Consider the following 27,413-nt stretch of genomic DNA (forward strand, 5'->3'; position numbering starts at 1 on the left):
CACTTCTCAGCCTATCGGCCCATCTGGTCAAGATCCTGTTGTAATCGGAGGTAACCCTCTTTGCTGTCCACTGCAGCTCCAATTTTGGTGTCATCTGCAAACTTACTAACTGTACCTCTTATGCTCGCATCCAAATCATTTATGTAAATGACAAAAAGTAGAGGACCCAGCACCGATCCTTGTGGCACTCCACTGGTCACAGGCCTCCAGTCTGAAAAACCACCTTTGAGCCTTCTACCTTTGAGCCAGTTCTGTATCCAAATGGCTAGTTCTCCCTGTATTCCACGAGATCTAACCTTGCTAATCAGTCTGTTTTCATTTAAGTTTATCACAGAGGTGCTAGATGACAGTGTACAGAAGAGGCCAGACCAGCTGTTCTCTCCGGATGAGCTGACCAAGGTCCTTGGAAGCAATAGCTTACTGGCTGAATTGTATTCAGCTCCATGGGACTTGTTTGGCCAGAGTCTGCTGAAGGTGCATGAATATGCTTCTATCAGATAGTGTGTGCAAATCCATTAGAAAAGGTACCATCATCCGCATCTCCAAGTGGAATGGGAAAGAGGGAGGAATTTAGAAATTGACAGCTAATTTCACTGCTGAATGTGGATTACAACATCCTGTCTAAGGTCATTGCCAACTGCGTCAGGTCTGCTCTGGGATTGGTGATTCACCCAGACCAAACCTGTGCTATACCAGACAGGACAATCTTTGAGAGTCTTCCACTCCTCAGGGATATAATCACTTACATACAAGATGGGATGGATGCCTGCCTCATCAGCCTGGACTGGGAGAAAATCTTCAATAGGATATCGCACACATACCTGTGGGATATACTCTCCAAAATGGGCTTTGGGAAGGGAATCCACAATTGGATCCGACTGCCTATACCAACGTCATTAGTGCATTCTCAGTTAATGGGTAGGAATCAGCTTCCTGATGAGATCTGGAGTCAGGCAGGACTCTCCTCCCTTGTTTGTGTGTAGAGCCTTTTGCTGAGTCCATCAGGAAGGATGTGAGCCTTAATGGGGTAACTGTTTTAAGCAGCAGAGGCCTGCAGGCCAAAACCTCTTTGTACATGGATGACGTCACCGTTTTGTGCTCGGATCAGCTGTCATTGCGCAGAGTCATGAGCATCTGCTACCAGTTCAAACTGGCCTTGGGAGCCGAGGCAAGAGCAAGGCCATGTTCCTTAGGAATTGGGCCAATCAATCCAATATCCCCTTTGCCATCTGGACAGATTACCAGAAGGTGCTGGGAATATAGTTCAGAGGGGCCAAGGTGTATGCAAAACCTTGGGAAGAGCTATCGCCAAGATGAGGCGGAAAGTGAAATATTGGCAGTATTGTTCTCTCTTCATTTTGGTAAAAACTTGGTCATCAGTTGTGAGGCATTCTGTTGTTGTATGTGGTGCAGATCTTGCCCATTTCCAGAGCCTGTGCCATTGGAGCCATTTTCCACTTCATCTGGAAGTCTAGGATAGCCCATGTCCACAGTGACACGATGTACAAAACTTGTGATAAGGTGGGAAAGAATGTAACCAACGCCACCCTCATCCTCATAGTCACCTTTTGATATGGATGCATCAAGCTGAGAGTAAAATCTTGGCGTGCAAGCACTAAGTTTCACTTTGTACTGAGGCTCTATTTGTTCTCAGTGTTGTGAAGGATGTGTCTGGCCTCATTGTTGTGGAACACTTTAAGTAGTTGGACCATTCTGTGTCACCTATCCTTCATGGAGAAATTTGCAAAGAAAAAAATCATAAGGCAAAAGTGAGTCCTGGAGATGAGAGTCAAGATGAAAATGGTGCTGGAAAAGCACAGCAGGTCAGGCAGCATCCGAGAAGCAGGAAAATCATCTTCCTAATGAAGGGCTTTTGCCTGAAATGTCGATACTGCCTGACCTGCTGTGCTTTTCCAGCACCACACTAATCTTGACCTTTGACCATAAGTCCATCTCCAAGGATGGGGAGGTTTAGGGAATGTAGTGGCATAGCAGCTGAAGGTCCAGCCTCCACTATAGGAACAGAAGAAATTGGGGATGGATACAAGACTAAAAGTTCTCTCAAGTGGTCATTGCCATAGAGGAATCTCAATTAAAATCTGGGTATTACTGGGTATGAATCCAGTGCTCTTTAGTGATCACAGGGGTGTGAGTTTATTGTCTTTTGTTCATCTTTTGAAGCATTCATAGCAGTAAAACATTTACAGTTTGAAACAAATGTAATTTAAACACAATTATTTGAATGCATTTGTTTGTTGGTGAATCATGTTCAGCAAGGTGAGGGGGGATTACTTCTGAGAAAAAGAATTCTATTCATTTTAAATACAGAGGAACCTCGATTATCCGAACGCGATGGGCGGGCACCATTTCTATCGGAAAATTGATTATTTGGTTAATTTATTCAATACCTTTCCTGAGGTGCTTGGAGTTTTATGTTAAGTGCATTCCCCGTTCAGGAGATGAAAGAGCAGCACACCGCATGCAAGCCCCCGCCACCCTGTGTGCCCCCCACCCTTGTTCAACACCACATCTCTTCTCCTCCTCCCCACCCACCACCACCCCCACCTCGGTCCACTGTCCAACCCAGCCCCTGGTACCCAACCCCATCTAACACCAATCCTGTCTGCATCCGACCCCTGTCTGTGCTCCCGCCCCAGTCTGACCGGGCTACCCCACCCACTGTGCCCTCCCATCCAGGCAGCTGGGCACGAACAATAAGACTGCTGACTGCTGCTGCCTTTTGGGTGTGTGTGTTAAGTCTCCAAATAGCCTCCATAGGTACACCCCTGTGTAGAACTCCAGGGAAAGTGTGTGTGGGGAGAGAGAGAGAGAGGGCGGGAGGTCAGTCACTTGGAGACGGTGCCTGGGCTCCCATCGATGTCCAGGATTGTTCTTGGCAGCATTTCAGTAAGCCAGTTCACTTTTAATCAATGTAAACAAAAGACGCAATCAGTGTTGGAAACACGTCTTTCATGTAATGTTTCTATCAGGACTTTGAGATCTTCGGATAATCCGAAATTCAGATAATTGATATTCAGATAATTGACATTCCTCTGATTTTTTTCAGTTTCAACACTGAGTTGAGTATAAGTTTAATCTTCAATCTTGTGTTTCCTCTGTCTCAGCCTCCACTTGAGAGAAGCATACCCATTTCATCCTAAGTTTTTTTTAAATACTTCATATGGTTTGGGCATCACTCATTGTCCATACCTAACTGTTCTTGAGAAGGTGGTGGAGAGCCACCTTCTGGAACTGTGGCAGTCCTTAGGTGTGGTGTAGAAAATGCCAGGGATTTGATGCAGTGAAGAATAGCAATATATCATCCATGTCAGGATGGTGCATGGCTTGGAAGGAAGTTTGCTGCCCTTGTCTTTCTAGGTGGTCAAGATTGCAAGTTTGGAAGATGCTGATGAGTCTTGGTAAGTTGCTGCAGTGCATCCTGTGGATGGTTATCACTGCTGTCACTTTGCTTCAGTGGTGGAGGCAATGAACGTTCAAAGTGGTGACTGGGATGCCAGTCAAGCTTGTTGCTTTGTTCTGGATGATATTGAGCATTTTGAGTCTTGGAGTTGCACCAATTCAGACAAGTGATCAGTATTCAGTCACACTTAATGACTTGTGCTATGTAGATGGTGGACAGGCTATGGGAGTCAGGAGATGGGTTCCTTGCTTCAGAATTTGCAGCATCTGATGACTTGTAGTTACAATACTGTGCAGGTCCAGTCCAATGATAGTTATTGGTAATCTCCAACATATTGATAGTCATTTTGTGCTGAATTTAGGGACAGTTTATTTTGTGTGCATGCCCACCAGGAACTGGTTTGAGAATGCTGTTTGACAGTCTCACACTTCCATCAGCTGAGATGGAAGATTTTCATCCCCTTCATCTGGATTGAATTTAAACCTGCACTCTATTTACTGGCTAACATCTTCACACGTTGCACTATCCAATCTCCCAGTAAGCACTTTGAAGCCAAGAAATTAATTACTGTTGAATGCTTTCTATGTACTGTGGGACTAATCAAAGAAGAAGTTTATAAATCATGTGGACTCCCAGTACTATAACAGCTGCTCCTTTACATTGTACATTGAATTTCACAATACCAAAGCAGCCAGTCGTTCCCTTGATCATGTGTTGGCCTTGTTTTTAAAACACTCTGACCTATAATTTCAGTTCTCACTCCTGGACTTGAGTGCACAATCCAGACTGATACTTCACCACATTAGTAAAAGATGATGGCACAATCAGAGTTGCTGTCTTTCAGGAAATTAAACTGCTGAGGTCACTTCTGTGTCTTCACCCAGCATTAAAGATCTCATGCTATTTAAAGATGCGCAGGCACGTTTGTCTGGTGTCCTGGCCAATATCGCTGCTCAGGCAGTGGTACTGAATAAAGAATGTCAGGTCATTCAACTTATTGCTACGAGTGCGACTTTGTTGTGTACACACTAGTTGCCTCATTTCCCACTTTATGACAGGGAAACATTTTAGGTACAGGTGATTGGCTGTAAAACAATTTGGGGCAACTTGAGATCATGAAAAGCACTTTATAAAATGCTATATCCTCCATGCCTCACTGTTCAAACTCAAGTTTTTACTGGACAAGAGTCGAACAGCTCAATGAGCAAGGAAACTTTCAAGGTAATAATAAAAGATACTGGTTTGGAAGGGAACATGTTAGACAATTCCCAGGCCTATCACACCACCTTATTTTGCTGATATTGGAACTATAAGTATTAGCAGGGCTATAAGGCATTTTCAAAGTGGTCTTGACCTATTCCGAGAAAGAGTCATATTGGAGTCAAAGCATTAACTCTGTTTCTTCCATCCTATACGCTGTAAAACCTGCTGTGTTTCTCCATCACGTTGTCATTTTTAGTATCTGCAGGACTTTTATCCAAGATTGCAAGTTGCTTAGCTTAGTCATGAGATTCTTTTTCATCCAGATCTAGCCATAGTGTATGATAACATTCAGAGGAATTATGTACTTGATTTCCTGATTTTAGGAAGTTAAAATCAAAACCTAAGACCTGAGGGGGAGGTCCCTGCGTTTATATCAGAATCTGTAAAAAGTCTTCAAGTATTTGTCAATATTTGCAGAGCTTGCCTGGGGATCTCTGTATTTGATTTGAATATGTGGCAGTCTGTCTATGTTTGTGGAGAAAACAAATTTGTAAACGATACAATGGGGTATTTCTACCATTTAAAGGTAGAGATCTATGCAAACAAAGTTCTATTGAATGAAAGTAAAGTTGGGATTTTCTGTTTGGATACTTTCTATCCCCAATTTGTTTAACTAGATTTGGATTTAAATCCAATTGTCTTGTGTTTTGGGAGGATGTGCTTCAATCAGAAACCAGGTGTTGTCTTAAATGTTTGTTGTGTCACCTGACAAATATATTTTTAGACACAAGGGAATGTTTCTTGGCACTTACCCATGACAGTGATTTTGGATAGAATTCCTTTCCAATGTGTTCAATTTGCTGCTGAGCCAAATTTAGGACAGACTAAAAGTGTTTAATCCTTTCTGTTACATTTGTTTTCATTTTATTGGCTCTATTTTTAATTATGCTTAGTAATCGTAAGAGGCAGTGTTGTTTGAGGATACAATTCACTTAACATGGACATCTTGGATTTAGCTCTTCATAGATTACTAACATTCGCTGACCGATAGTAGGGCAGACATTTACAGTTTAGGACTCCTGTGCTGATTGTTCACGCCCTCTTTGGCAGATGTTAATGTTTTGCTGTCGCAATCTAAAGTTTTGTTTTGTATGACGCAATATGTCTACCGTTACTAAGGGAGCAAGCTCATTGTGTTTGTATTAAGTAGTTTTGTGTTGTCATCAAGGTGTGGGATTTCAATGCCAGGATTTGAATTGATTCCATTTCAGACACCTATAATCAACAACATGCACCCATAGAACAGATACCACACAATTAGATGCAGCGTAAAGATCTCTGTGGGCTTTCAAACAATGTGACTCAACCGCAGTCTCAGAATAGCACCATCGACTGCATTATTTTCCATTCCTGTGTCAGCCACACTCACCTTTGAATGAGATTCCTGATTAATGCTGAATTGGAGAATAGTTTTGCGCTTTGGTCACGTTCACTAGGATCACTCAATTATAATTTGAAATTGCTTAAATTCAGTTCAAAGTGGAGTGTTTCTCAGCTTCAGGGGATGCAGTCCAACAGAGTTGTGGCTCAAGTGTTCTCCTAGGTTAAGAGGACAAAGGCAATGCAGATATCCTGTGCTTTTGAGCAGGATGGAATAAACAATCAGCGCCAGTGTTGTGACTACCTCCTTGGGCTTTCCAAAACACACAAGTCATAGAATTATATAATGCACAAGGAGACCATTGTGTCTGTAACCACATGATGAAAAGGGAATACCTATTGATAAATGTTTATAAAATCATAAGCGGCATAGATAAGGTGCATAGGAGAGTCCAAAATTAGATGGAATTGGTTTAAGGTGAGAAGAGAACAATTTAGAAGGGACCTGAGAGGCACCTTTTTCTTAAAGAGGATGGTGCATATATCGAACAAACTGCAAGAAGAAATAGTATAGATGGGTATGGTACAACATTTCAAAGACTTTCAGACAGGTGCATGAATCGGAAATGTTTAGAGGGATGTGGGCCAAATGCAGACAAGTGGGATTAGTTAAGTTTGGGAAACTTGATTGGCATAGACGAGTTGAACCGAAGGATCTGTTTCCATGCTGTATGAGTATGTGACTTTATTTACCCACTGAAATGTCTGCCATTGCTCAATTGTTAAAAGTTCCACCTAGGGTAAAGGTTCTGGGTTCAAGTCTCACTTCAGGACTTGATCCTGACATTACAGTGTAATACAGAACAACCTTGGTTATCTGAACATAAATTATCTGAATTTCGGACGATACGAACAAGATCTCAAGGTCCCTGTACATGCATTTCAATTGAAGTAGGAAAATTCTATTCCTCATCCACATAATGCATCATTTGTAAATTTTGAACAGGAATATAGGTGCAACTATGCTTTAATAAATAATTAACTTCAAACATATACTCTAGATGTGATGTTGAGAGTTAAGTCTTACACTTTTGATTTAAAAAAAGCTCTCCAATACTTAATCTTCCCAAGAACAATGATTTGTGACTGTGAGCACACAAGAACATATGTGCAAGCCCAAGCTGTGCATTCTATCAGCAAGATTCCCTCTCAACATTGACCCTCTCTGTTTTGCAAACACAATTTTTTTTCCTCAGCTCATTCTCCGGAAGTCAAAAAATGCATTCGTACTTTTCGTTTCTGTTGCTTTTTCTTCTCGTTATCCCATGATGACTTTTTTCCAAACAAAAGGTAGTTCAATATCTTTCAGCTGACAAGGTTTAATGTAACTTCTTTTTGATGCGGGAGAGCAAATCATAATGAGTTAGCACACGTGGAAATGAACAGGAGGAAAGCATTACTTCCCTAAAAAATTGATGAGCGGACAAAAACTGAAGTCAGCAAAAAAATCTTCCCTCTCTCTTGTCTTGCCCCTTTTTTTGCGCCTCTCTCTCTAAGGGCTTGGTGGTCGCTGAGGAGGGAGGGAGGGCGGGAGGGACAACACTTGGTTAGTCTGGATGGCAGTACAACACTGAGCAGAAAGATGTCAGCTGCTGCCGAGGACCAGGATCAACCTGAGGAATATGTCAGTGATAAATTTCAGACTTCAGTCAAACTCTAGCCAAAAATTGATTTTATTTGTAAAATATCATGAATTTTTAAGCAATATCCAGTGTTTGTACACAGTTTATCAATTGAATGAAATAAAACTGCTGTAAACATGCTTTTTTACGTAATTGTGTTCAGTATTGGTTCCTTTGTTTACGATCAGATCAGTTATCTGAACAAAATACTTCCCACCCATCTCATTAGATAATCAAGGTTGTTCTGTTCTAAGAAAAGGTTGCTGTGTTAGAGCTGCAGACTTGTGTATGAATTATTAAATTTTGGTTCTCTCTATCTGCGTAGATGTTAAAATATTTCGCAATATTTTGAAGAATGGCAGGGAAGTTCATCCTTGTGACCTGACCAATATTTATCCTTCATACAGTATCACACGAAGCAGTCCATATGTTCATTATTGCATTTCTAATTGTGGAAGCACGCTGTTCAAACTGGCTGATCCATATTCTATACTACAATAGTAACTACATGCCAAAATAACTTCATTGGCTGTAAAACACTCTGGGAGGTCTAGCAGTTATGCAAGTTTTTATTTTGTTTAGACCAGCTTCTCTGCCCTTTCTTTTCATATCCTTTTCATCTTTTTCAAGTATTTTGCTAGTTTTTAAAAAAGGCTTTTTTTTTATAAATTCTATTTCCCCTCTGTTTGTAGTATCGCAATAGCTCTTCTAAAAATAAGCACCTAAGTTTTTTTTTTGGTAAGCTTAAACTTTGTACCTTCTGCTACCTACTAACTGACCTGTGGAAACAGAATTTTCCATCTTATCAATGTTTGAGCAGCACATCTAGAACCTGTCTTGACTTCACTATTCGAAAGGAAAAAGCCTCTTAATAGCTAAAACATTTCCTCTGGTATTATCTAATAATGCCTGTTGCATGCTTCGCTCAAGTAAAACTTTGTTTTACAAATGGACACAATGATGTGACACTAGTCTAACCAATGACCTAAGATTAATTAATTGCATTTATGTAGCATCTTACAGTACCACCTGATGCCTCATTTGCTTTACAGCCAAGGAAGAAACTCAGTAGCCAATTTGTGTACAGCCAGCTCCCCAAAAAGTTTCTCATGCAATAACGTGATAATCATAGAATCGACACAGCATAGAAGGCCTTTTATGGCTGTGCTGAATCTCTAGAAGAACAATTCAGCACAACCTCTTACCTTTACTTTTTCCCTATACATCTGCAACCTCTCACTTTGGATAATCATCCTGCTCCTTCTGAAGATCTCTGTTGAATCTGCCTCCACCACACTTTTGGCAGAGTATGCCAAGTCTTTAAAAATTGCTTCTCTTGTCACCATTGCTTTTTTTGCCAGTCACTTAAACTTGGTCTCATCTGGTCTGTCTGCCAATAGGTGCAGCTTCTCCCTATCTCCTGTCCAGACTCATTATTTTGAAAATCTCTATCAAATTGCAACCTAATAATGTCGTCCTGTTCCCCCTTCAGTTGAAGCAAAATGCTCAGAAACACAGTGTAGTTTTACCTCCTTCATCTTTATTTCAGGCCCTGGAGGGAGAGAGAACGATCGCCCATGGGTTCATGGTCTTCTCTGGAAGTGCAACATGCATATTGATTGGATGTCCATTACAATAGTAATGGTATCATTAGTAATTATCAATAAGAAAGATTAATCCAACTGTTGTTACACAATGAATAACTGACTTCAGTTAATGAATATTTTTCACCTCGTTAAATTGACCTCTCATACTGAATACTACCTCATTTTGTTAAATGGCTGTACATAATGAATGCTTTTCCACCTTGTTAACCCATTACCCTTGCCTCCAGCATCCCATTATTAAGTGTAAGTTCTTATCTGATCTGAGTCATGCTCAGCTGAACCATTTGTATCACAAAACTCAGAACTTAACTCTTTCCCTGCCTGCTTATACCCTATACACATTTCATGATAACCAATGGCATTACTATCTTTCATAAGACTCTGGCAGCCAATATTTAAGCAAGTTATTAATACACAACATGCAACAACAAAAAGTACTAGTCTGTAGCAGCAATTGTAATTTGAAGAATCCTCCCATGTGGAAAACAAAATTCACCAGTAAAGCTCTTAAATTCACCGTCCTTAGTGACAACCCCATCCCTTCCAAGTTAAGTGGAAACAGGCCAGTTCTCCAAAGTCTCCTTTAATAAAGTCCAACCTGAAAACAAAATACGGTCTGTTTTTGCATCATTCCTCTGACAACTCTGATTTCTTGGATAAGGGCAGTTAAATGCTTCACAAAACTGCTGAGATTTCCATCCTTGCAGAGATGCTTCAGATGGAGGATACCAGTGCATTTGAGTGTGCAGCAGCTGCAGGCTAAGTGAATGCAGCATTCTTTGCTGCATCTCCTCTTGCTCTGCTGTTAAATGTAATGAAGCCAACTGGCTGTTGATCAGTTAACTTGATCAGTGAACCTTCATATCCTTTAAATGATTGAAAGACAAAGTAAAGCTCACGTGGTTTAATGTCCGTAGGAAGGCCACTGACAAAAAGCGTACTGACCTCCCCTTCACTGTTGTTAACTTTTTTGCTTTTCATGCTTATGACTGCGGAGCTGATTGAATCCATTGGATCAGGTTGTGAAGAGGTGGGCGGTGGTCCGAAGGCATGCTTTATGTGTGAATGAGGAAACTCTAGAGAAGATGTTAGCTGCTGAAAGTATGTTTGCATTTCAACTCTCATTCCCTCCTTACCAAGGTGGTTATCAGTCTGAAGACACTCTCAATTAACTACACTAAATTGTGTCTGCCTATTTCAGCATTCTTTGATTCTTGAAGTCTATTACTCTGTTCGCTATTTATGACATTATCACGTTTTATACAATTCATAAACTTCTAAATTGTATTGCCTGAACGATTCAGTCACTTATAAACAACAATCAATGGTCCTAAAGTCAAACTCCCTGGTGCCTCCATTCAGGTTAGTGAAAAATTACTTTCCTTTAACAAATTGATGCCTGGCTAATGTGAAAGCTGTCAGGAAAAGTATTTCAAAAGTCTGGAACAGCAAGAAAACAACAAAATGTTGCTTGTGCTTTAGCAGTTGACGAGGTAGTTTCAGGTCAGATTTAACTTTCAAATATTCATGGGTAACAAATGCAGAATAAATTAAAATATGTTCTCCAAATGAAACTTCCATATAAAATAGTCGGAAATATGGTGGCAACTTTGGTAGAGATCAACATTCTTTGAATTTGAGGGGGGGGTGGGCAATGAAGTCTTAATAATTAACAGACCTGAAACAGCTCAGCATCAAGTTCTAATATTCTCTAAAATCTTAACAAAACATCAAACTCAAAATGCACTCTTCTTTTTGTGAACACTTTGCATTAAAAACACAGCAACAAAGATATTTGAATACAATACTCTCATCTGGCTAAAGCATGACCACTGGCCCAAATTATTTTTTTGAACAGGCATTGTAGAGTTTCAAACACATCAGGGGCTCAAGGCGCTCAAACAATTTGTTTTAAGGTTACATGTTATATAATTTTAAAAAGGACATAACGTACAATTTCAGTGTGAAAACAAAATTGCCCCATTACATAGCCTTTAAAACACATTGAATTGAGATCCTGATTTAAGTAAGGCAAAACAGTTACTTACAAGGATTTTATGAGCCAGTACTTTAACAAACCAAGATTTTTAAACATTAAAGACTCTCAGCATAGCACAATGTACATTGAAACTCCCCCTGATCCAAGTGTTAGTGCAAGCTTAATTTCAGCGTTTTCTCTTTTTTTTGCATCCTCTTAGTGAAATTACACTTTTTAAAAAAAAAGAAAAAGCCCTCGCAGCGGACAACATGGCACCGCAGTCCAAGCAAACTCTTCTCAAATTTCGCCACTTGGGGACTTTAACCTCTTTCTCACCTTACTCCTCACAGATGCTCGAACCCCAACAAACACAGAGAGCCCGAACCCGACTTAAACAATTACCCCTTGTCTTATATATTATCTCGTATTATGACTTTTAGAGCTGTGCTAATGTTAGGCTAAAAAGCCTGTAATGCCTGGTTGAATACCTTTTATTTGTTCCTTTCTATCTTCTAGCAACACTTGCAGTTGCAAACAATTTTGCTAGTTTGTAGTCAGCCTTCTTATTTTTGCAACTTCTGTCACCATTTAATTGCTGATTCCTTTAATTTTTTTTGTTTATCAACTTTACATTTCATATTCATTTCTGACCTTAGTAATCTTTCTAGTTTTGTTTTCCCTCTGTATTGTTGAGGTGCCTAGATCATCATCATATTGCTAGCCCTAGATTGAGCTTGTGCTTTTTACAACTCACTTCAGTTTAATTTTTGTACTAACCTAAGGAATATCAGCTTTTAATGTATTGTTTATCTTGTAGGGTTTGAGACAAAAAGACTGCAGGTACTGGAATCCAAGTAGAAAATCAGGAGGTTGGAAGAACACAGCAAGCCAGGCAGTATCAGGAGGTGGAGAAGTCAACGTTTCAGGTGTAACCCTTCTTCAGGACTGGGGGTGGGTGTAAGGGGAGATTCATATAAAGGGGGTGAGCTGCCACCCCAGTCCTGAAGAAGGGTTACACCCAAAATGTTGACTTCTCCACCACCTGATACTGCCTGGCTTGCTGTGTTCTTCCAGCCTCCTGCTTATCTGTTTAATAGGGTTTAGCTAATCTTCACTCGTAGACAGTGATTAGGTCCCACTGTTTAATGTTATTGGAATATCATAATTTTTAGAAACTCCTCTTACAGTTGGGGGGAAAAAAGCCTTCCATTTTGAAGCTCCACAATTGAGTTGATTCTCACAGTTGATGAATATACCTAATTTGTATTATGGTCATATGTCACAACAATGGAACCATACGTTCACATGAGAATTGCCCTTTGTGTGATTATGCAAATTTCCAAAGATGACTATAGTATTTCCATAAATCATGCACATATCATCCTGAGCAATATCAAATGTCGCAACCTTTAATAGGAGAATGTGTGTTTTTTTTTAGTTGGACTGCAGCTGTTATTGCGCATTGCTGCTGCCAAAACATTCCATTTCAGGCACTAAGCAAACTGTCCACTCTAGAATATTTCCTTACCTATTGGTTAAACAGTTACATTGTGTTATCACAGTTTAATGTTTCAGAATGCTCACTCATGATGTAACATAGCTCAAGTGTGACCAAAATCCCCTCTCGTCTAAGTTAGAATATCTGGTCGGCGTTGTTGAGTTGGAGTGAAGGGCCTGTTTCTGTGCAGTATGTCTATGTGATATGACTCTAAAATAAACTGAAAAAAATTAGTCAAAGTTACAGAAATCAAAACTAATTAATTAGGTATCCATTGATTTGCCAGGGAGAAGGAAGGAACGCTTTGCTTGAGGATAGTCTAATTTTCACTAATATGCTGAAACAACACATAGTCCAATTTCCAAACTGCTGCACAAAATCATTGTTAGGATGTAACATTTGAAAGTTACGTTATTTATCAAGCAAAATGTGCAAATTTGGTGCAGTAATGTATCCCTCCAATTATCAAACACTAAAAAAAGGCATAAATGTGTAATATTAATTGCGATCCTATAATGCTCTACCTTTAAAATCATTCTTAAGGAGTGAAGTCTTATATGTCTGTCTTTAGTTCATTGTATGAATGTGTTCAAATACAAAATTGTGAGAAATTTCTATTGAATATATAAGTAGTGATAGGTTATTATTTTTACAGAATTAAACAGCTTTTAAATGAACAGCAAATTCTTAGACCCACATTTTTTTCATATGAGCTGCTAAATTACCTCAGTCATATTTCGTATAGTGCAGTCAGTAGTGAGACCGGTGTGTTTGTATCATGAGATAATGACGTTGAGATCAGTCCTAAGGAGGTGCTTCATAAGGAAAATTATCAAATTTTGGTATTGACCATTTTATGTAGGAAGAACTTGGAGAGGTTCAATGTGAATAATTAATTTGTTTATTTTTGTTGGTATTCAGTTGAGCCATTAAGATGTATAGCATGGAAACCGATCCTTCGGTCCAACTCGTCTATGCCGAGCAGATATCCTAACTTAATCCAGTCCCATTTGTCAGCACTTGGCCCGTATCCCTCTAAACCTTCCTATTCCTATACGCATCCAGATGCCTTTTAAATGTTGCAATTGTACCAGCCTCCACTTCTTCCTTTGGCAGCTCATTCCATACGCGCACCACTCTGTGTGAAAAAAATTGTCCTTTAGGTCCCTTTTATATCTTTCCCCTCTCACTCTAAACCTCTAGTCTTGGACTCCCCCACCCAGGGGCAAAGACTTTGGCCATTTATCCTATCTATGCCCCTCATGGTTGTAACCTCTATAAGGCCACCTCTCAGCCTCCGACGCTCCAGGGAAAACAGTCCCAATCTATTCAGCCTCTCCCTGTAGCTCAAATCCTTCAACCCCAGCCACATCCCTGTAAGTCTTTTCTGAACCCTTTCAAATTTCACAACATCCTTCCCATAGGAAGGAGACCAGAACTGCACGCAATATTCCAAAAGTGGCCTAACCAACATCCTGTATAGCCAAAACAATACCTCCCAACTTAATGTTCTGACTGATTATGGGAAAGCATACCAAATGCTTCCTTCACTATCCTTTCTATCTGCGACCTCTACTTCCAAGGAACTATGAACCTGCACTCCAAGGTGTCTTTGTTCAGCAACACTCCCGAGGACCTTACCATTAAGTGTATAAGTCCTGAGCTGATTTGCTTTTTCCAAAATGCAGCACCTCGCATTTATCTAAATTAAACTCCATCTGCCACTCCTCAGCCACTAGCCCATCTGATCTACTCCCATTGTATTCTGAGATAACCTCCTTCGCTGTCCACTACACCTCCAATTTTGGTGGCATCTGCAAACTTACTAACTATACCTCCGATGTTCACATCCAAATCATTTATATGAATGACGGAAATTGGTGGACCCAGCACCGATCTTTGTGGCACACCACTGGTCACAGGCCTCCCATCTGAAAAGCCGACCCTCCACCACCACCCTCTGTCTTCTACCTTTGAGCCAGTTCTGTATCCAATTGGCTAGTTCTCCCTGTATTCCATGAGATCCAACCTTGCTAACCAGTCTCTCATGGGAAACCTTGTCAAATACCTTACTGAGTGCAATGTAGATCACATCCACCACTCTGCCCTCATCAATTCTCTTTGTTATTTCTTTAAAAAACTCAATCAAGTTTCTGACACTCGATATCCCCTGTACTTTGTTTTGGCTAGTTCCTCAGACATATGATTTTCAGCAGTTGTATAGCAACCTTTGGTAATGAGCCCAGATAATATACAGAGGAGCCTTGATTATCTAAATGACAAGGACGGGGAGTATTTTGTTCGGAAAGTCAAAAGTTCTGTTAATTGAATGCCAGATAACACAGTCTAGTCAAGCATTGAGATCTTGCAATCTTGTTGGGATAATCCAAACTTTGGATAATTGAAGTTTCTCTGTACTGAGAAAACATACATTTATAGTCAGGTTTCTAAACACTGCACAGAATCATTAAGATGCAGAGTTAAAATTTACTTTGTCAGGCCAAATGTGCAACTGAAGGGGGAAACCTTAGTGCAATTACAGTATTAGTTAATTATTCTGCAAGACATCTTATACTGAATTCATCAGGTGAAGCTATTCATAGTTTGCTGTTTGTTTGTCAGCTTTTTTTAGCTTGCAGAGAGCCCAACAATTTATTAATAACCATTTGTTATCAAAGTGTAAACAGTCCACTGACTGAGATTGATGGAACACTAATGAGTACATATCCAGCATATATGTCAAGAGATGCACATTATTACATCCTTGGATGACTCAATTCAATACAGTTGTCCCCCAATATTCCAAAAGTAGAGTATTCCTATGAAATGGTTCATAAGCTGAAATAGCGTAAAGTGAAGTAATTAACCTTAAATTATATGGGAAAAAATTTTGAGCATTTCCAGACCCAAGAAATAGCCTACCAAATCATACCAAATAACACGCAAACCCTAAACTAACACTGACATACAGTAAAGGCTGTCAGAGGTTGGGGTAGTGGGAGGTAAAGAAGACTGGGTTGTAGGAGGGAGAGGATGCAGGTCATCTATTAACGTCATGATTTGGAGATGCCGGTGTTGGACTGGGGTGTACAAACTTTAAAAATAACACAACACCAGGTTATAGTCCAATGGTTTATTTGGAAGCACTAGCTTTCAGAGCATTGCTCCTTCATCAGGTGATTGTGAAAAATAAGATTGTAAGACACAGAATTTATAGCTAAAGTTTACAGTGTAATGTAACTGAAATTATCTACTGAAAAAGACCTGGATTGTTTAAGTCTCTCATCTTTTAGTGCTTCCAAATAAACCTGTTGGACTATAACCAGGTGTTGTGTGATTTTTAACTAAATCTATTAATCTCTCACCATGATAAAGCACAGATGCTCTCACACATAGTTGAAAGATATGGCGGCTTGATGCTGAGTGTAGTTCCCAGGGAAGACACTTAACAGCATTACTCTCGCTGCATGCACTTTTTTGTAAAAGTGAAAATCTTCTTACGGTTAGTGAAAACAGGTACTAAAGTAGGTCTTTCGTAAAAGCGAATTGGCGTAAAGCGAATGTTGAAAAAGTGGGGGATACCTGTAAGTAGATATTGAGTGGTGTCAATCAACTCTGGAATTTAAGAAACCTTAAGGGAAGGATTGAAATCAAATGCCAAGGTATCTGCAGCAAATTAAATTTTTAACAGATATTAAATTCTTCTTTATATTGTATTCAAGGGCAATACATGATATCATGTACAGAGAATCACGTTATCATTCTTGGTTGTCCACATGGTTGTGGGTACATGCACTGTGCCTGTAATAGATGGGAATGTCATGAGCATTGTGGCTGTCTCCAACCTTGTGCTTTTTGTTTTAGGGTTCATACTGGGCCATTGACACTAATCCAAAGGAGGATACACTGCCCACACGGCCAAAGAAGAGGCCGCGATCAGGAGAAAGGGTAGGTCTAAATGTTGGTTTTTAAGTTATTATGAAATAGCAATCCATGTGAGAGAGATGATAGTTAAAGATGATTTTGTTTGGCAGCAAAGGAGTGCCTTGGAGTTGTAATGTGACAATCATGAAATATTGCCATATTGCATTATTTCTACAATTAATTACAAACAAATATCTACCCTTTGCTCTACTTGGAACACAAAAGTCAATAGCGATCATTGCCTTGGTTTAATACATAGAACGATGTCTACGGTTTTTTTGTATCGTGTATTTTATTTCTGTCTTACATAAAGTCATAGCCACACCACAGAAACAGACCCTTTGTTCCAACTCACTAGGTATCTTAGTAATTAGGTCCCATTTCCCACCATTTGGCCTGTATCCCTCCAAACGCTTGCTATTTATTGTACCCATCCGAATGCCTTTTAAATGTTGTAATTGCAACTGCTACCACTACCTACTCTGGTGAATTGTTCCATACATGCACCACGCCCGAAGTGAAATAGTTGCCCCTCAGATTTCTTTTAAATGTTTCTCCGGTCCTTAAATTTATGCCCTGTAGCTTTTGACTTCCTTCCCTGGGAAAAAAGGACCTTGGCTGTTCATCCATTCCATGCCCCTCATAATCTTATCAATCTCTATAAGGTCACCATTCAGCCTCTGACGCTCCAAGGGGAAAAGTTACTGCTTATTCAGCTCCACCCGAGAGCTCAAACTCTCCAAATTCAGCAACATCCTTGTAAATCTTTTCTGAACCCTTTCAAGTTGAACAAATTCTTTCCAAAAGCAAGGAGGTCAGAATTTAACATAGTATTTTAAAAGTGTCCCCACCAATATCCTGTATAGCCCCAACATGCCATCCCAACTCCTATACTCATTGGACTGACCAATGAAGGTAAGTGTGCCAAACGCTGCCTTCACTACCCCGATGACCTGCATCTCCACTTTCAAGGAACTATGCACTTGGAACCCCTCAAGTTTTGTTGTTCAGTAACATTCCCAGGGCCTTTCCATTAACTGTTTAAGTCCTGCCCTGGTTTGCCTTAGGAAAATGCAATACCTCATGTTTATCTAAATTAAATGCCTTTTGCTACTCTTTGGTCCATTGGCCCATTTGATCAAAGGCCTGTTGCATTCTGACAGAAGCTGCTTCACTGTCCACTGGACCATCAATTTTGGTTTAATCTGCAAACTTAGTAACCATATCTCCTGTATTCACATCCAATGCATTTATATAAATGATGAACAGTGAACCCAGCACACTGTTGGTCACAGGCCTCTGTCTGAAAAACAACACTTACCAACATCCTCTGTCTTCTACCTTCAAGCTAATTTTGTATCCAGTTGGCTAGCTCCCCCTGGATTCCATGTAATTAAATCTTGCTGACCAGTTTACCATGCGAAACCTTTTCGCACACCTTGCTGAAGTCCATATAGACAACGTCTTCCACTCTGCCTTCATCAATTTACTTTATCACCTGTTCAAAAAACTCAATCAAATTAGTAAGACACAATTTCGCATGCACAAAGTCATGTTGACTATTCCTAATTAGTCCTTTCCTTTCCAAAGGAATGTAAATCCTGTCCTTCAGAATCTTCTCCAGTGGTGGGTAACTGACATCAGGCTCATCGGTCTATAATTTCCTGGCTTTTCCTTAACACCTTTATTAAATAATAATAGCATAACATTAGCTACCTGCCTGTCTTCTGGCACCTCACCCTTGGCTGTCAATGAAACAAATATCTCAGCAAGGGGCCTAGCAATCTCTTCACTAGCTTACCACAAAGTTCAGGGAATCATCTGATCAGGTCCTGGGGATTTATCTATGTTTTTGCATTTGAAGACCTCTTCTGTAATATGACACTTTTAAGACATCATTGTATATTTCCGTAAGTTTCCGAGCTTCCATGTTCTTCTCCACCTTAAATATTAATGCAAAATATCTCTCATCTCCTTCCACACACAGACGCCCCCATTGATCTTTAAGTTGTTCTTTTGGCCTTAATATATTTGTAGAATCTCTTTGGGTTCTCCTTAATTCTGCTTGCCAAAGCTATCTCATGTGCCCTCCAGATTTCCCTCTTAAGCATATCCCTATTGCCCTGATACTTTAAGGATTTACTCAACCCCAACTGTGTATGTCTGACATATGCTTTTTTTTAAGACCAGAGTCTCCATTTTTCTAGTCATCCAGCATTCCTTGCATCAGCCAACCTTGCCCTTCACGCTAACAGGAACATACTGACTCTGTACTCTTGTTATCTCATTTTTGAAAGCTTTGCCAACTATTCCTTTACCTGCAAACAGCCTCCCCCATCAACTTTTAAAAGTCCCTGCCTAATACAGAAGAAATTGACCTTCGTTTTAGACCCGGTCTATCATTTTCCATAACTATTTTAAAACTAATAGAATTATGGTCACTAGCCTCAGTGTCCAGTCACTTGCCCTGCCTTATTTCACAAGAGAAATCCAGGTTTTGTTCCTTCTGTAGGTACATCCACAGATTAAATAAGAACATTTTCTTGTATACACTTAACAAATTCCTCTCCATCCAAGCCCTTGACACTGTGGCAGTCCCAGTCTATGTTTGGAAAGTTAAAATTCCTGCCATTACAGCCTTATTATTCTTAGAGATATCTGAGATCTCCTTACATATTTCCTTCTCAATTTCCTGCTGGCTATTTGGGAGCCTATGGTACAATCCCAATAAGGTGATATTTCTTTCTTATTTCTCTGTTCCACCTATATATCTTGGCTGGTCATTCTCCCAAGGTTATACTCCCCAAGTACAACTGTAATGTTATCCTTAACCAAAAACAAGTCTTACCCTCCTGTTACTTCCCTTTCTATCCTGCATATTGAGCTGTAACTTAGAGCTATAGCCTAGAACATTAAGCTGTTAGTCCTGCCCCTCTCTGAACTGTGTTTCTGATTTGGCTATAATATCCCAGTCCCATGGTCCCAACCATGCCCTAAGTACTTGGACCAGGTTAACTCACTTTTGCACACCTTTAGAAGTGTATCAGCTGTTCTCAAAGAAAAGATTGATTTTTTAAATTTACCAACTTGTTGACAGTACTACAATATTACCAAATTTTCAACCATCCCATTAAATTGTGATTTACCTACATTTGTTTCAAAGTGCATAATAGTGAGCAGATGATTTGTAGCCATTTGTCTATTTTCTGACTTTTGTTTTAAACACAGCTGACTAGTTCTTAACTTGAAAATTCATAACAATAACATATGCCTGTAACTTCAAATTGGTCGTATTGAATGATCAAAGGGTGCAAAAGCAATGGACATCACTATGCTGAAGTGTGGCGGCAAGAGGGACTTCGAAGAAATTACTTGTCTATTTTTGGTCCAAGCAGTTCTAATTCTGTTTGGGCTTTCTAGTAGGCATAATTAGGATTCAACTTTATTTTGGCTATGGGAGTGGAGGAGAGCTGAGAATGTGATAAATGAATTTTAAATGATAACTATTTTTAGTCTCCAAATATAACTTGAAATTTGGAGCGTTCCCCTCTTATAGCTGTCTACTAAGTGCTACAGGAATGAATAAGATGCATGTCTATGGAGAGCAAGCTGCCATTCGTCTAATGTAATGCCACATCAGGTGGACAGATGAAGTATGTTGGCTGGTCTTGCCATAGAATATTTGGATGGGATGAGAAGGCAGATATTATCAGTGTCTGTGAGGAAAAAGGAAAGTTTATTTTTGAGAAATCAAACATTGAATTTGTTGCATATAATTTAAAACTGTAACCTACTGTTGCATTTGGACTTGTTCTGTTATGGTAGAACAGTAGTTCAATTTTTAAAAATGCGTATGTGCCTTAAATATCTACTTTGATTCTCATCTTCCTATCATGTAATTTAACCTGTGAATGGGAGTTTCTGAGCTGTCGATGTTGTGATTAATTACTGTGTCCCTGTGCTCTGCTGCTTTATTCCAGGCCTCAACACCTTACAGCCTGGATTCCGAGCCTTTAGGAATGGACTGCATCATCTCTGGAAGTGCCTCTCCAACCTTGGCAATTAACACTGTGACTAACAAAGTACTGTTTCTTCACTTCTTTCTCTTTTGTCACTGTAGTTTTGGTTAAATATTGCAAACAGTGAGGAAGCAACTTTCCTGTGAGCTATACAATAGTGAAAGCAATTACTGAAATCTATTTAAGAAGAGTTATTAGATCTAATTGCTTCATCCTTTTCTAAATCACAGTTGGGTAAGGATTAGTCATCTTTAATATGCCACTTTTCTCCCCTGATTTGTGAGAGCACTGCTAAATTAGGACAAAATTACTTTAAAGCAGTTCACAATCCGAGCAAGGGAAATTACACAGCAGTAGAAAAGCTTTTTGTTGTAATTAACCTCTGAAATGTTTTGGGCAGGTCTAAGCAGAAATTAACTTGAAAGTTGTAAGTAATGGATACTTCTAATTTTTTTTTGGTTTAAATTATTTGGATTTTGCATCCTCCTACAAAAGTATCCTTTGCAGGATCAGTCTGAATGACTCTCAATTCAGTCGATTGCTTCTGTTAATGTCCCAACCTTCAATTAGAATTTCCCCAGCTGTCATAACATCAGTCGAGAATCCCTATGGGGTGCCATTTTGTCCTGTCTGTGCCTGGCATGCACAGTACATCATTCCAAATTTAAGTTTTTAAATCCTTTTTGTATCTTGCCAGTTGATTCAATTCAGAAATGCTGGAACACGAAGAATTCCTTCTGTATGCACTCTGAAATTCTGTTCTAGTTTATAAATACCAGTTAGGAGAGTTTATTTTTAAAAACGAGCGGTATTATTTGTTAAGATAAGGAATGCCTGTGCTGCAGAAAGGCTAGCTTTGTCATTCCTAGGCTACAATCAAGTGGAACACTGGATCTGGAATAAAATTTCTATTTTTCCCCAGTAATATATTTTAGCTCTAAACTCTACATTGCACATTCTGGACTGATTTCCACTGCCCCCACCCCACCCAAGTTCTCACATGTCATTTTGTACCCCTTAGCATTCTCCAGACAGTAAACAAAATTCTCAAGGAATGTTTTTGTAATTGGCTTTAGTTTAAATGATGGTTATTTATTTGGATTTTTTTTAGTTTTTAAATGTACTTGCCAGTGAGGATTGTAAGATTGTACAAGTCATGGAGACATTAAATAAGGACAGGATCTGGCCATTCTCTGTTGCCTCTTCCAATTAAATATTTGTGTTTGAGTATCATACAGCATGGAAACAGGCCCTTAGGTCCAATTTGTCTTCAGCAAATAGGTTTCCTAAACTAAACTAGTCCCACTTGCCTACATTTGTCCATATCCCCCTAAACCTTTCCTATTTATATAGCTGTCCAAGTGTCTTTTACGTTTTGCTAGTGCTATTGGGAAATACATATGAAAAATAGCTGCTTGGATAAACATCTGCTGTAGGGAGGAAAATGGAAAAGAGGAAAATTATCCTCTATTCTTTCCTCCCCATTTGCTTCCAGTCTTTTTCTGTCTTCCTATGGGGTTAACTTCTTGCTTGAGTCTGGTTCCACAACACACGTTTGCCCTCCATGAGTGCAACCCTATGGTCTGGTAGGACAATGGCAACTTTACCTTTTATCGAACTACTATGACAGTGTCTGAAATTTCTCTAAATTGCAGAGTGCTGGGCTAGGGCTGTTATTCAGATAGGTCAGAGGTCTAATAAACTGCTGAAATTGCATAGTAGGATTCAAGACAAATTGAGAGTTTATTTTAGAACTTGTTTATAGAATTGTATTTGGGTACAATTCAGTGAGTCCGTGTTGGGTAATCTCATTATTCAGTTGAACATTCCAGAGGTGGTAAAGCCTGGTGATGGTGTCTTTCTTTTCTCTGTATAACTGATCCTGTCTGTTTTGTCTGTATTTTCTTTTGCTTTTCTTTTGTCATTTTCTGTTATGTGCAATACCTAATCATAATGATTCCTAATCCTAATGATGTATTTCAGCGATTGCTTAATGGGTTGTACTTTTTCATCGGAATCAAATATTCAAATCCTATTTTAAAGACTAGAGCACAGAACTTTTGGCTAGCACCCATGCAGTACTAAGAGCAGTACTATACAATCTTTTGGATGAAGTGTTAAACTGGGGACCCATCTGCCCAGTCACTGTAAAAGATTCTATAGCACCATTTCCAACGAATAACACAGGAGTTGTCCCAGTGTCTTTGCCACTATCATCATCAGTTGCCATCACAAAAACAGATGGCATGTTATTTTTTTGAGAGATTGCCTCTCTCAAACTGCTACCATGTTGCCTCTATTTCATAGTGACCACCTTTTAAAAGTCCATCATTAGCTGTAAAATACTTTGAAACATTGAGGTTATTTCACTTCTGTTAAAAAGATATTTCTGAAGGAAAATATGTTTTGATTTTGATTTGATTCACTTGGAAGCTTGAATTGGGTTTTGTGATTTAACTGATAAATTACACTGAGAAGTAACCTGATGGTTGCTTTTATTTGCAATGAAGCTAAATATTCCTATATGGTAAGGATTCTTGTGTGAATAAATACAGCATGCACACTGAACCTTTAAAATGTGCATTTTTTTGCTGATTTTGTCCAGATTACAAGCTAAGGTTGCTACAATTGTTCTCACTACCTTCAGGTGCAGAGAGACAGAAATCAGCCAGCATTTGTTCTTTTGTTAATTGATGGTTGATTCTGATCCAGTAGTTAGGGGCAGAACTTAAGTGAAGTACTTAGTGGATTGATTTTGGTTGTGACTCATGAGTAAACTGAGGATTCCTTGCTGTCTAATCTCACATGATGAAGGCTGATTGCACCAATGCCACCATGCACCAGTAAGTATTCAGGCCTTTGGGAAAAGAGAAAAAAAATTGTTGAGCAAGCTTCCTACTTCCCAGCACATGGCCCATAACCTTAAACATTTCTGTTTTCATCAAAGTACTTTAAAGGTTGAGAAATCATAATCTTAATCATAATTTTATACACCTTAATCAGGTTCCCCTTCAGCCTTCCCTGCTCTACAGAAAGCAATATGACCTTTATCAAGCTGCTATTCATAGCTATACAGCTCCATCCCAGGCAACATCCTGTTGAATCTCCTTTGCAGCCCCTCGAATGTAATTACATCTTTCAGATAGTGTGGTGACCAGAACTGCACACAGTTCTCCAGCCGTGCCTGAACCATAGTTTTGTAGAGCTTCAACATAACTTCTTTCTCTTATAGTCTGCCTCATAAAAAGCAAGTGTTCCAAATGATGCCTTAATTACCCTATTGATCACTCTGCCACTTCCAGGGATATGTGGATAAGCACCCCAACGTTCTTCTGTCTTTTGAGCTTCCGAGAGCCCTGCCATTCATAAGTACTCTCTTGACTAGTTATTTCTTCCAAAGTGCATCTCCGCACAGTTATCAGGGTTAATCTGAAAGATGTTCATTTACTTTAACTTTAATCTCTTCTTATTCTCTGATTTTTACATATCCCTGGTGCTTCTAAATTAATTTCTTAATAATCCCAAGCTCTTGGGCCTTGGTCTGGTCCTCCCCTCACTAATCTGTGGAAATAGTTAGGAAAACAAAGCAACTGGGGAAAAAAGAAAAGATTCACTTTCCCATTACACCTAACTCCCACACTTTCCAAAACTTTTCTGCAGGTTACACACTATCAATTTCTCCTGGCTTTGCCTCCAAAGACCACATATTTAATTTTGTTATTCCTTCCCTGTTGCATACATATAGAATTGTTTCCAATCTGTATTTGCTCCTCTTGCTACTTTATATTCATTCTGTTTCTGTCTATTCAATTTCTGGCCATCTTCACTGAATTCTAAAATGCTCACAACCCTCAGCCTAATATATTTTTGGAAACACTGTCCACCCCATCCTTGAATTTAATTCTATTTTAGTGTCTCTTGTTAATCATGATTGGATCAATTTTTCCACAAAATCCTTATTGAAGTCAATATATATTTATTGCAAGTTATGAGGCAATGCTTTAACTGCTTGACATTGCTTATGTATCACCATATATTTTAACTTAGTTCCCCAATTTATCTAAACCTGTTGTGGTTCTGTTCGCCGAGCTGGGAATTTGTCTTGCAAACGTTTCGTCCCCTGTCTAGGTGACATCCTCAGTGCTTGGGAGCCTCCTATGAAGCGCTTCTGTGCTGTTTCCTCTGGCATTTATATGATCCACAGACTCTATCAACAAACACATCGACCTGGACCCAATATACCGGCCACTACAGCGGACAGCTCGAACTGACAACCGGAAGCGGCAGAGACAGGCCACTGTAAATGCCGGAGGAAACAGCACAGAAGCGCTTCACAGGAGGCTCCCAAGCACTGAGGATGTCACCTAGACAAGGGACGAAAAGTTTGCAAGACAAATTCCCAGCTCAGCGAACAGAACCACAACAACGAGCACCCGAGCTACAAATCTTCTCCCAAACTTTGAATTATCTAAAACTACTCGCCCTTCCTACTTAGTAGCTTAATAGTGTCCTTCAGGGAAGGAAATCTGCCATCCTTATCTGGTCTAGCTGCTTGTGACTCTAGACCCACAGTTATGTGGTTCACTCTTAACTGCCCTCTGAAATGACCTAGCAAGTCTGAGTTGTATCAATTGCTATGAAGGCTCAAAAAAGAAATGAAACTCGACAGACCACATGGGTTTGACATGGGCACCAGAAATGATAACGGCAAAATCACCCTTGTCAAGCCTGCAAAGTCCTACTGACATCTGGGTCATAGTGCCAAAATTGGCAGAGTTGTCTGACAGACCAGCCACACAACAGCCTGACATAGTCATACTCACAGAATTATACCTTACAGACAATGCCCTAGACGCCACCACCCCTGGGGTGTGTCCTGTCCCAAAGGCATGACAGATCCAGCAGAGGTGGCACCATATGTACACAGGAGGGAATTGCCCCTGTAATCCTGAACATTGATTCCAGACACTATGAAGTCTCATGGCATCAGGTGAAACGTGGGCAAGAACCCTCCTCATTACTGCATACTGTTTGCCCTTGGCTGCTGATGCTACACTGCTCCATGTTGAGCCACACTTAGAAGGAACACTGAGAGTATCAAGGGCAAGGAGTGTAGTCCTGGTGGGAGATTTCAATGTCCACTGCCAAGAGTAGGCTAAGCAGCAGCATTAATGATTGAGCTGGTTGGGTCCCAAAAGACATTGCTGCTAGACTGGGTTTGCAGCAGGTGGTAAGGGAACCAACAAGAGAGAAACTTACTTTACCTTCTCCACACCAATGCACCTGCTGCCAGTGCAACTGTGACTACTGCACAATTGTTGTGGAGACAAAGTCCTGCCTTCATGTTGATAATACCCTATGTTGTTGCGTGGCACTATTGCCATGCTAAATGGGACAGAATATCATCAGATCTAGCAACTCAAGACAGCATCCATATGAGGCACTGTGGGTCATTAGAACAAAGTAATAGTACTCCAATGCAATCTGCAACTTCATGGCCTGGCATATCACCCACTCTACCATTACAGTCAAGCCAAGGGATCAATCCTGATTCAATTAAGTGTGCAAAAGGAGTAGCACTAAGTGTACTTACAAACCTGATAAAGCTGCGACATAGGATTAGTTGCCTACCAAACAGCATAAGCAATAAGTGATAGACAGAGTTAAGCGAACTCACAACCAAAGGATCAGATCCAAGCCTTGCAACATCCGCTCATGAATGGTGGTGAACAATCAAACCACTTGCTGGAGGAGGAGGTGGCTGCAAAAATATCTCCATCCTCAATCATAGAAGATGCTGGCATATCAGTGCAAAAGATGAGATTGAGTCATTCACAACAATCTTCAGCCAGGAGAGTGGACTGAATAATCCAACTCTTCCTCCTCAGCACATTCCCAGCATCTCAGAAGCCAATGTTCAACCAATTTGATTTACTCCATGTATTATCAAGAACCATATGGGAGGCACTAGGTATTGCAACGGCTATAGCCCCTGACAGCATTCTGGCAATAGTACTGAAACTTGTGCTCCAAAATTTGCTGCACCCTCGTCAAGCAGCTCCGGTGCAACTACATCACTAGTATCTACCAAACAATATAAAAGGTTGCCCAGATAGGTCCTGTACACAAAAAGCAGGACGAATCCAACCAGACAATGCTGGCTGCCCCATCGATCTGCTCTTGCTTATCGATGAAGTGATGGAGCATGTTATCAATAGTATGATCAAGCAGGGTCTGCTTATCAACGCCCAATTTGGGTTCTGTCAGGGCACACAGTTCCTGACCTCATTACAGCCTTGAATCAAACATGTGCAAGAGCTGAATTCCAGAATAAAATCTGAAAGAATTGTAGATGCTGTAAATCAGTGACAAAAATAGAAATTGGTGGAAAATATCAGCATGTCTGGCAGCATCTGTGGAGAAAAATCTCGATCAAGTGACCCTTCCTCGGAACTGCTAGTATGTGAAGTTTGCACTTCCTCCCTGTGTCTGTGTGGTTTTCCTCCAGCTACTCCGGTTTCCTCCCATAATCCTGAGATGTGCAGGTTTGATGGATTGGCCATACTAAATTGTCCATCGTGTCCAGGGATATGCAGGCTGGTGGATTAGCCATGGAAAATGCAGGGTTACAGGGATAAGGTAGGGGACTAGGTCTGGGTGTGATGTTTTTCGGATGGTTGATATGGGCTCGCCGTGAAATG

At 40.0% G+C, this 27,413-nt stretch overlaps 1 protein-coding gene across 13 annotated transcripts in view; it reads left to right on the forward strand.

The window, feature by feature from the left end:
- The window catches only part of foxj3 (forkhead box J3), a 163,125-nt gene that overhangs the window by 105,443 nt on the left and 30,269 nt on the right, over positions 1-27,413 (forward strand). For 11 of the 13 annotated variants that reach the window (XM_072586621.1, XM_072586625.1, XM_072586626.1 and 8 more), the window contains 2 exons: positions 16,634-16,717; positions 20,674-20,775. In XM_072586621.1, coding sequence (XP_072442722.1) covers positions 16,634-16,717; positions 20,674-20,775 — 186 coding nt within the window. The remainder of the gene's footprint in view (positions 1-16,633; positions 16,718-20,673; positions 20,776-27,413) is intronic. The other 2 variants (XM_072586624.1, XM_072586632.1) reach the window with 1 other exon arrangement.

The sequence above is a fragment of the Chiloscyllium punctatum genome, chromosome 16 (genome assembly GCF_047496795.1).
Source record: "Chiloscyllium punctatum isolate Juve2018m chromosome 16, sChiPun1.3, whole genome shotgun sequence".
In the NCBI taxonomy this organism is placed as follows: domain Eukaryota; kingdom Metazoa; phylum Chordata; class Chondrichthyes; order Orectolobiformes; family Hemiscylliidae; genus Chiloscyllium; species Chiloscyllium punctatum.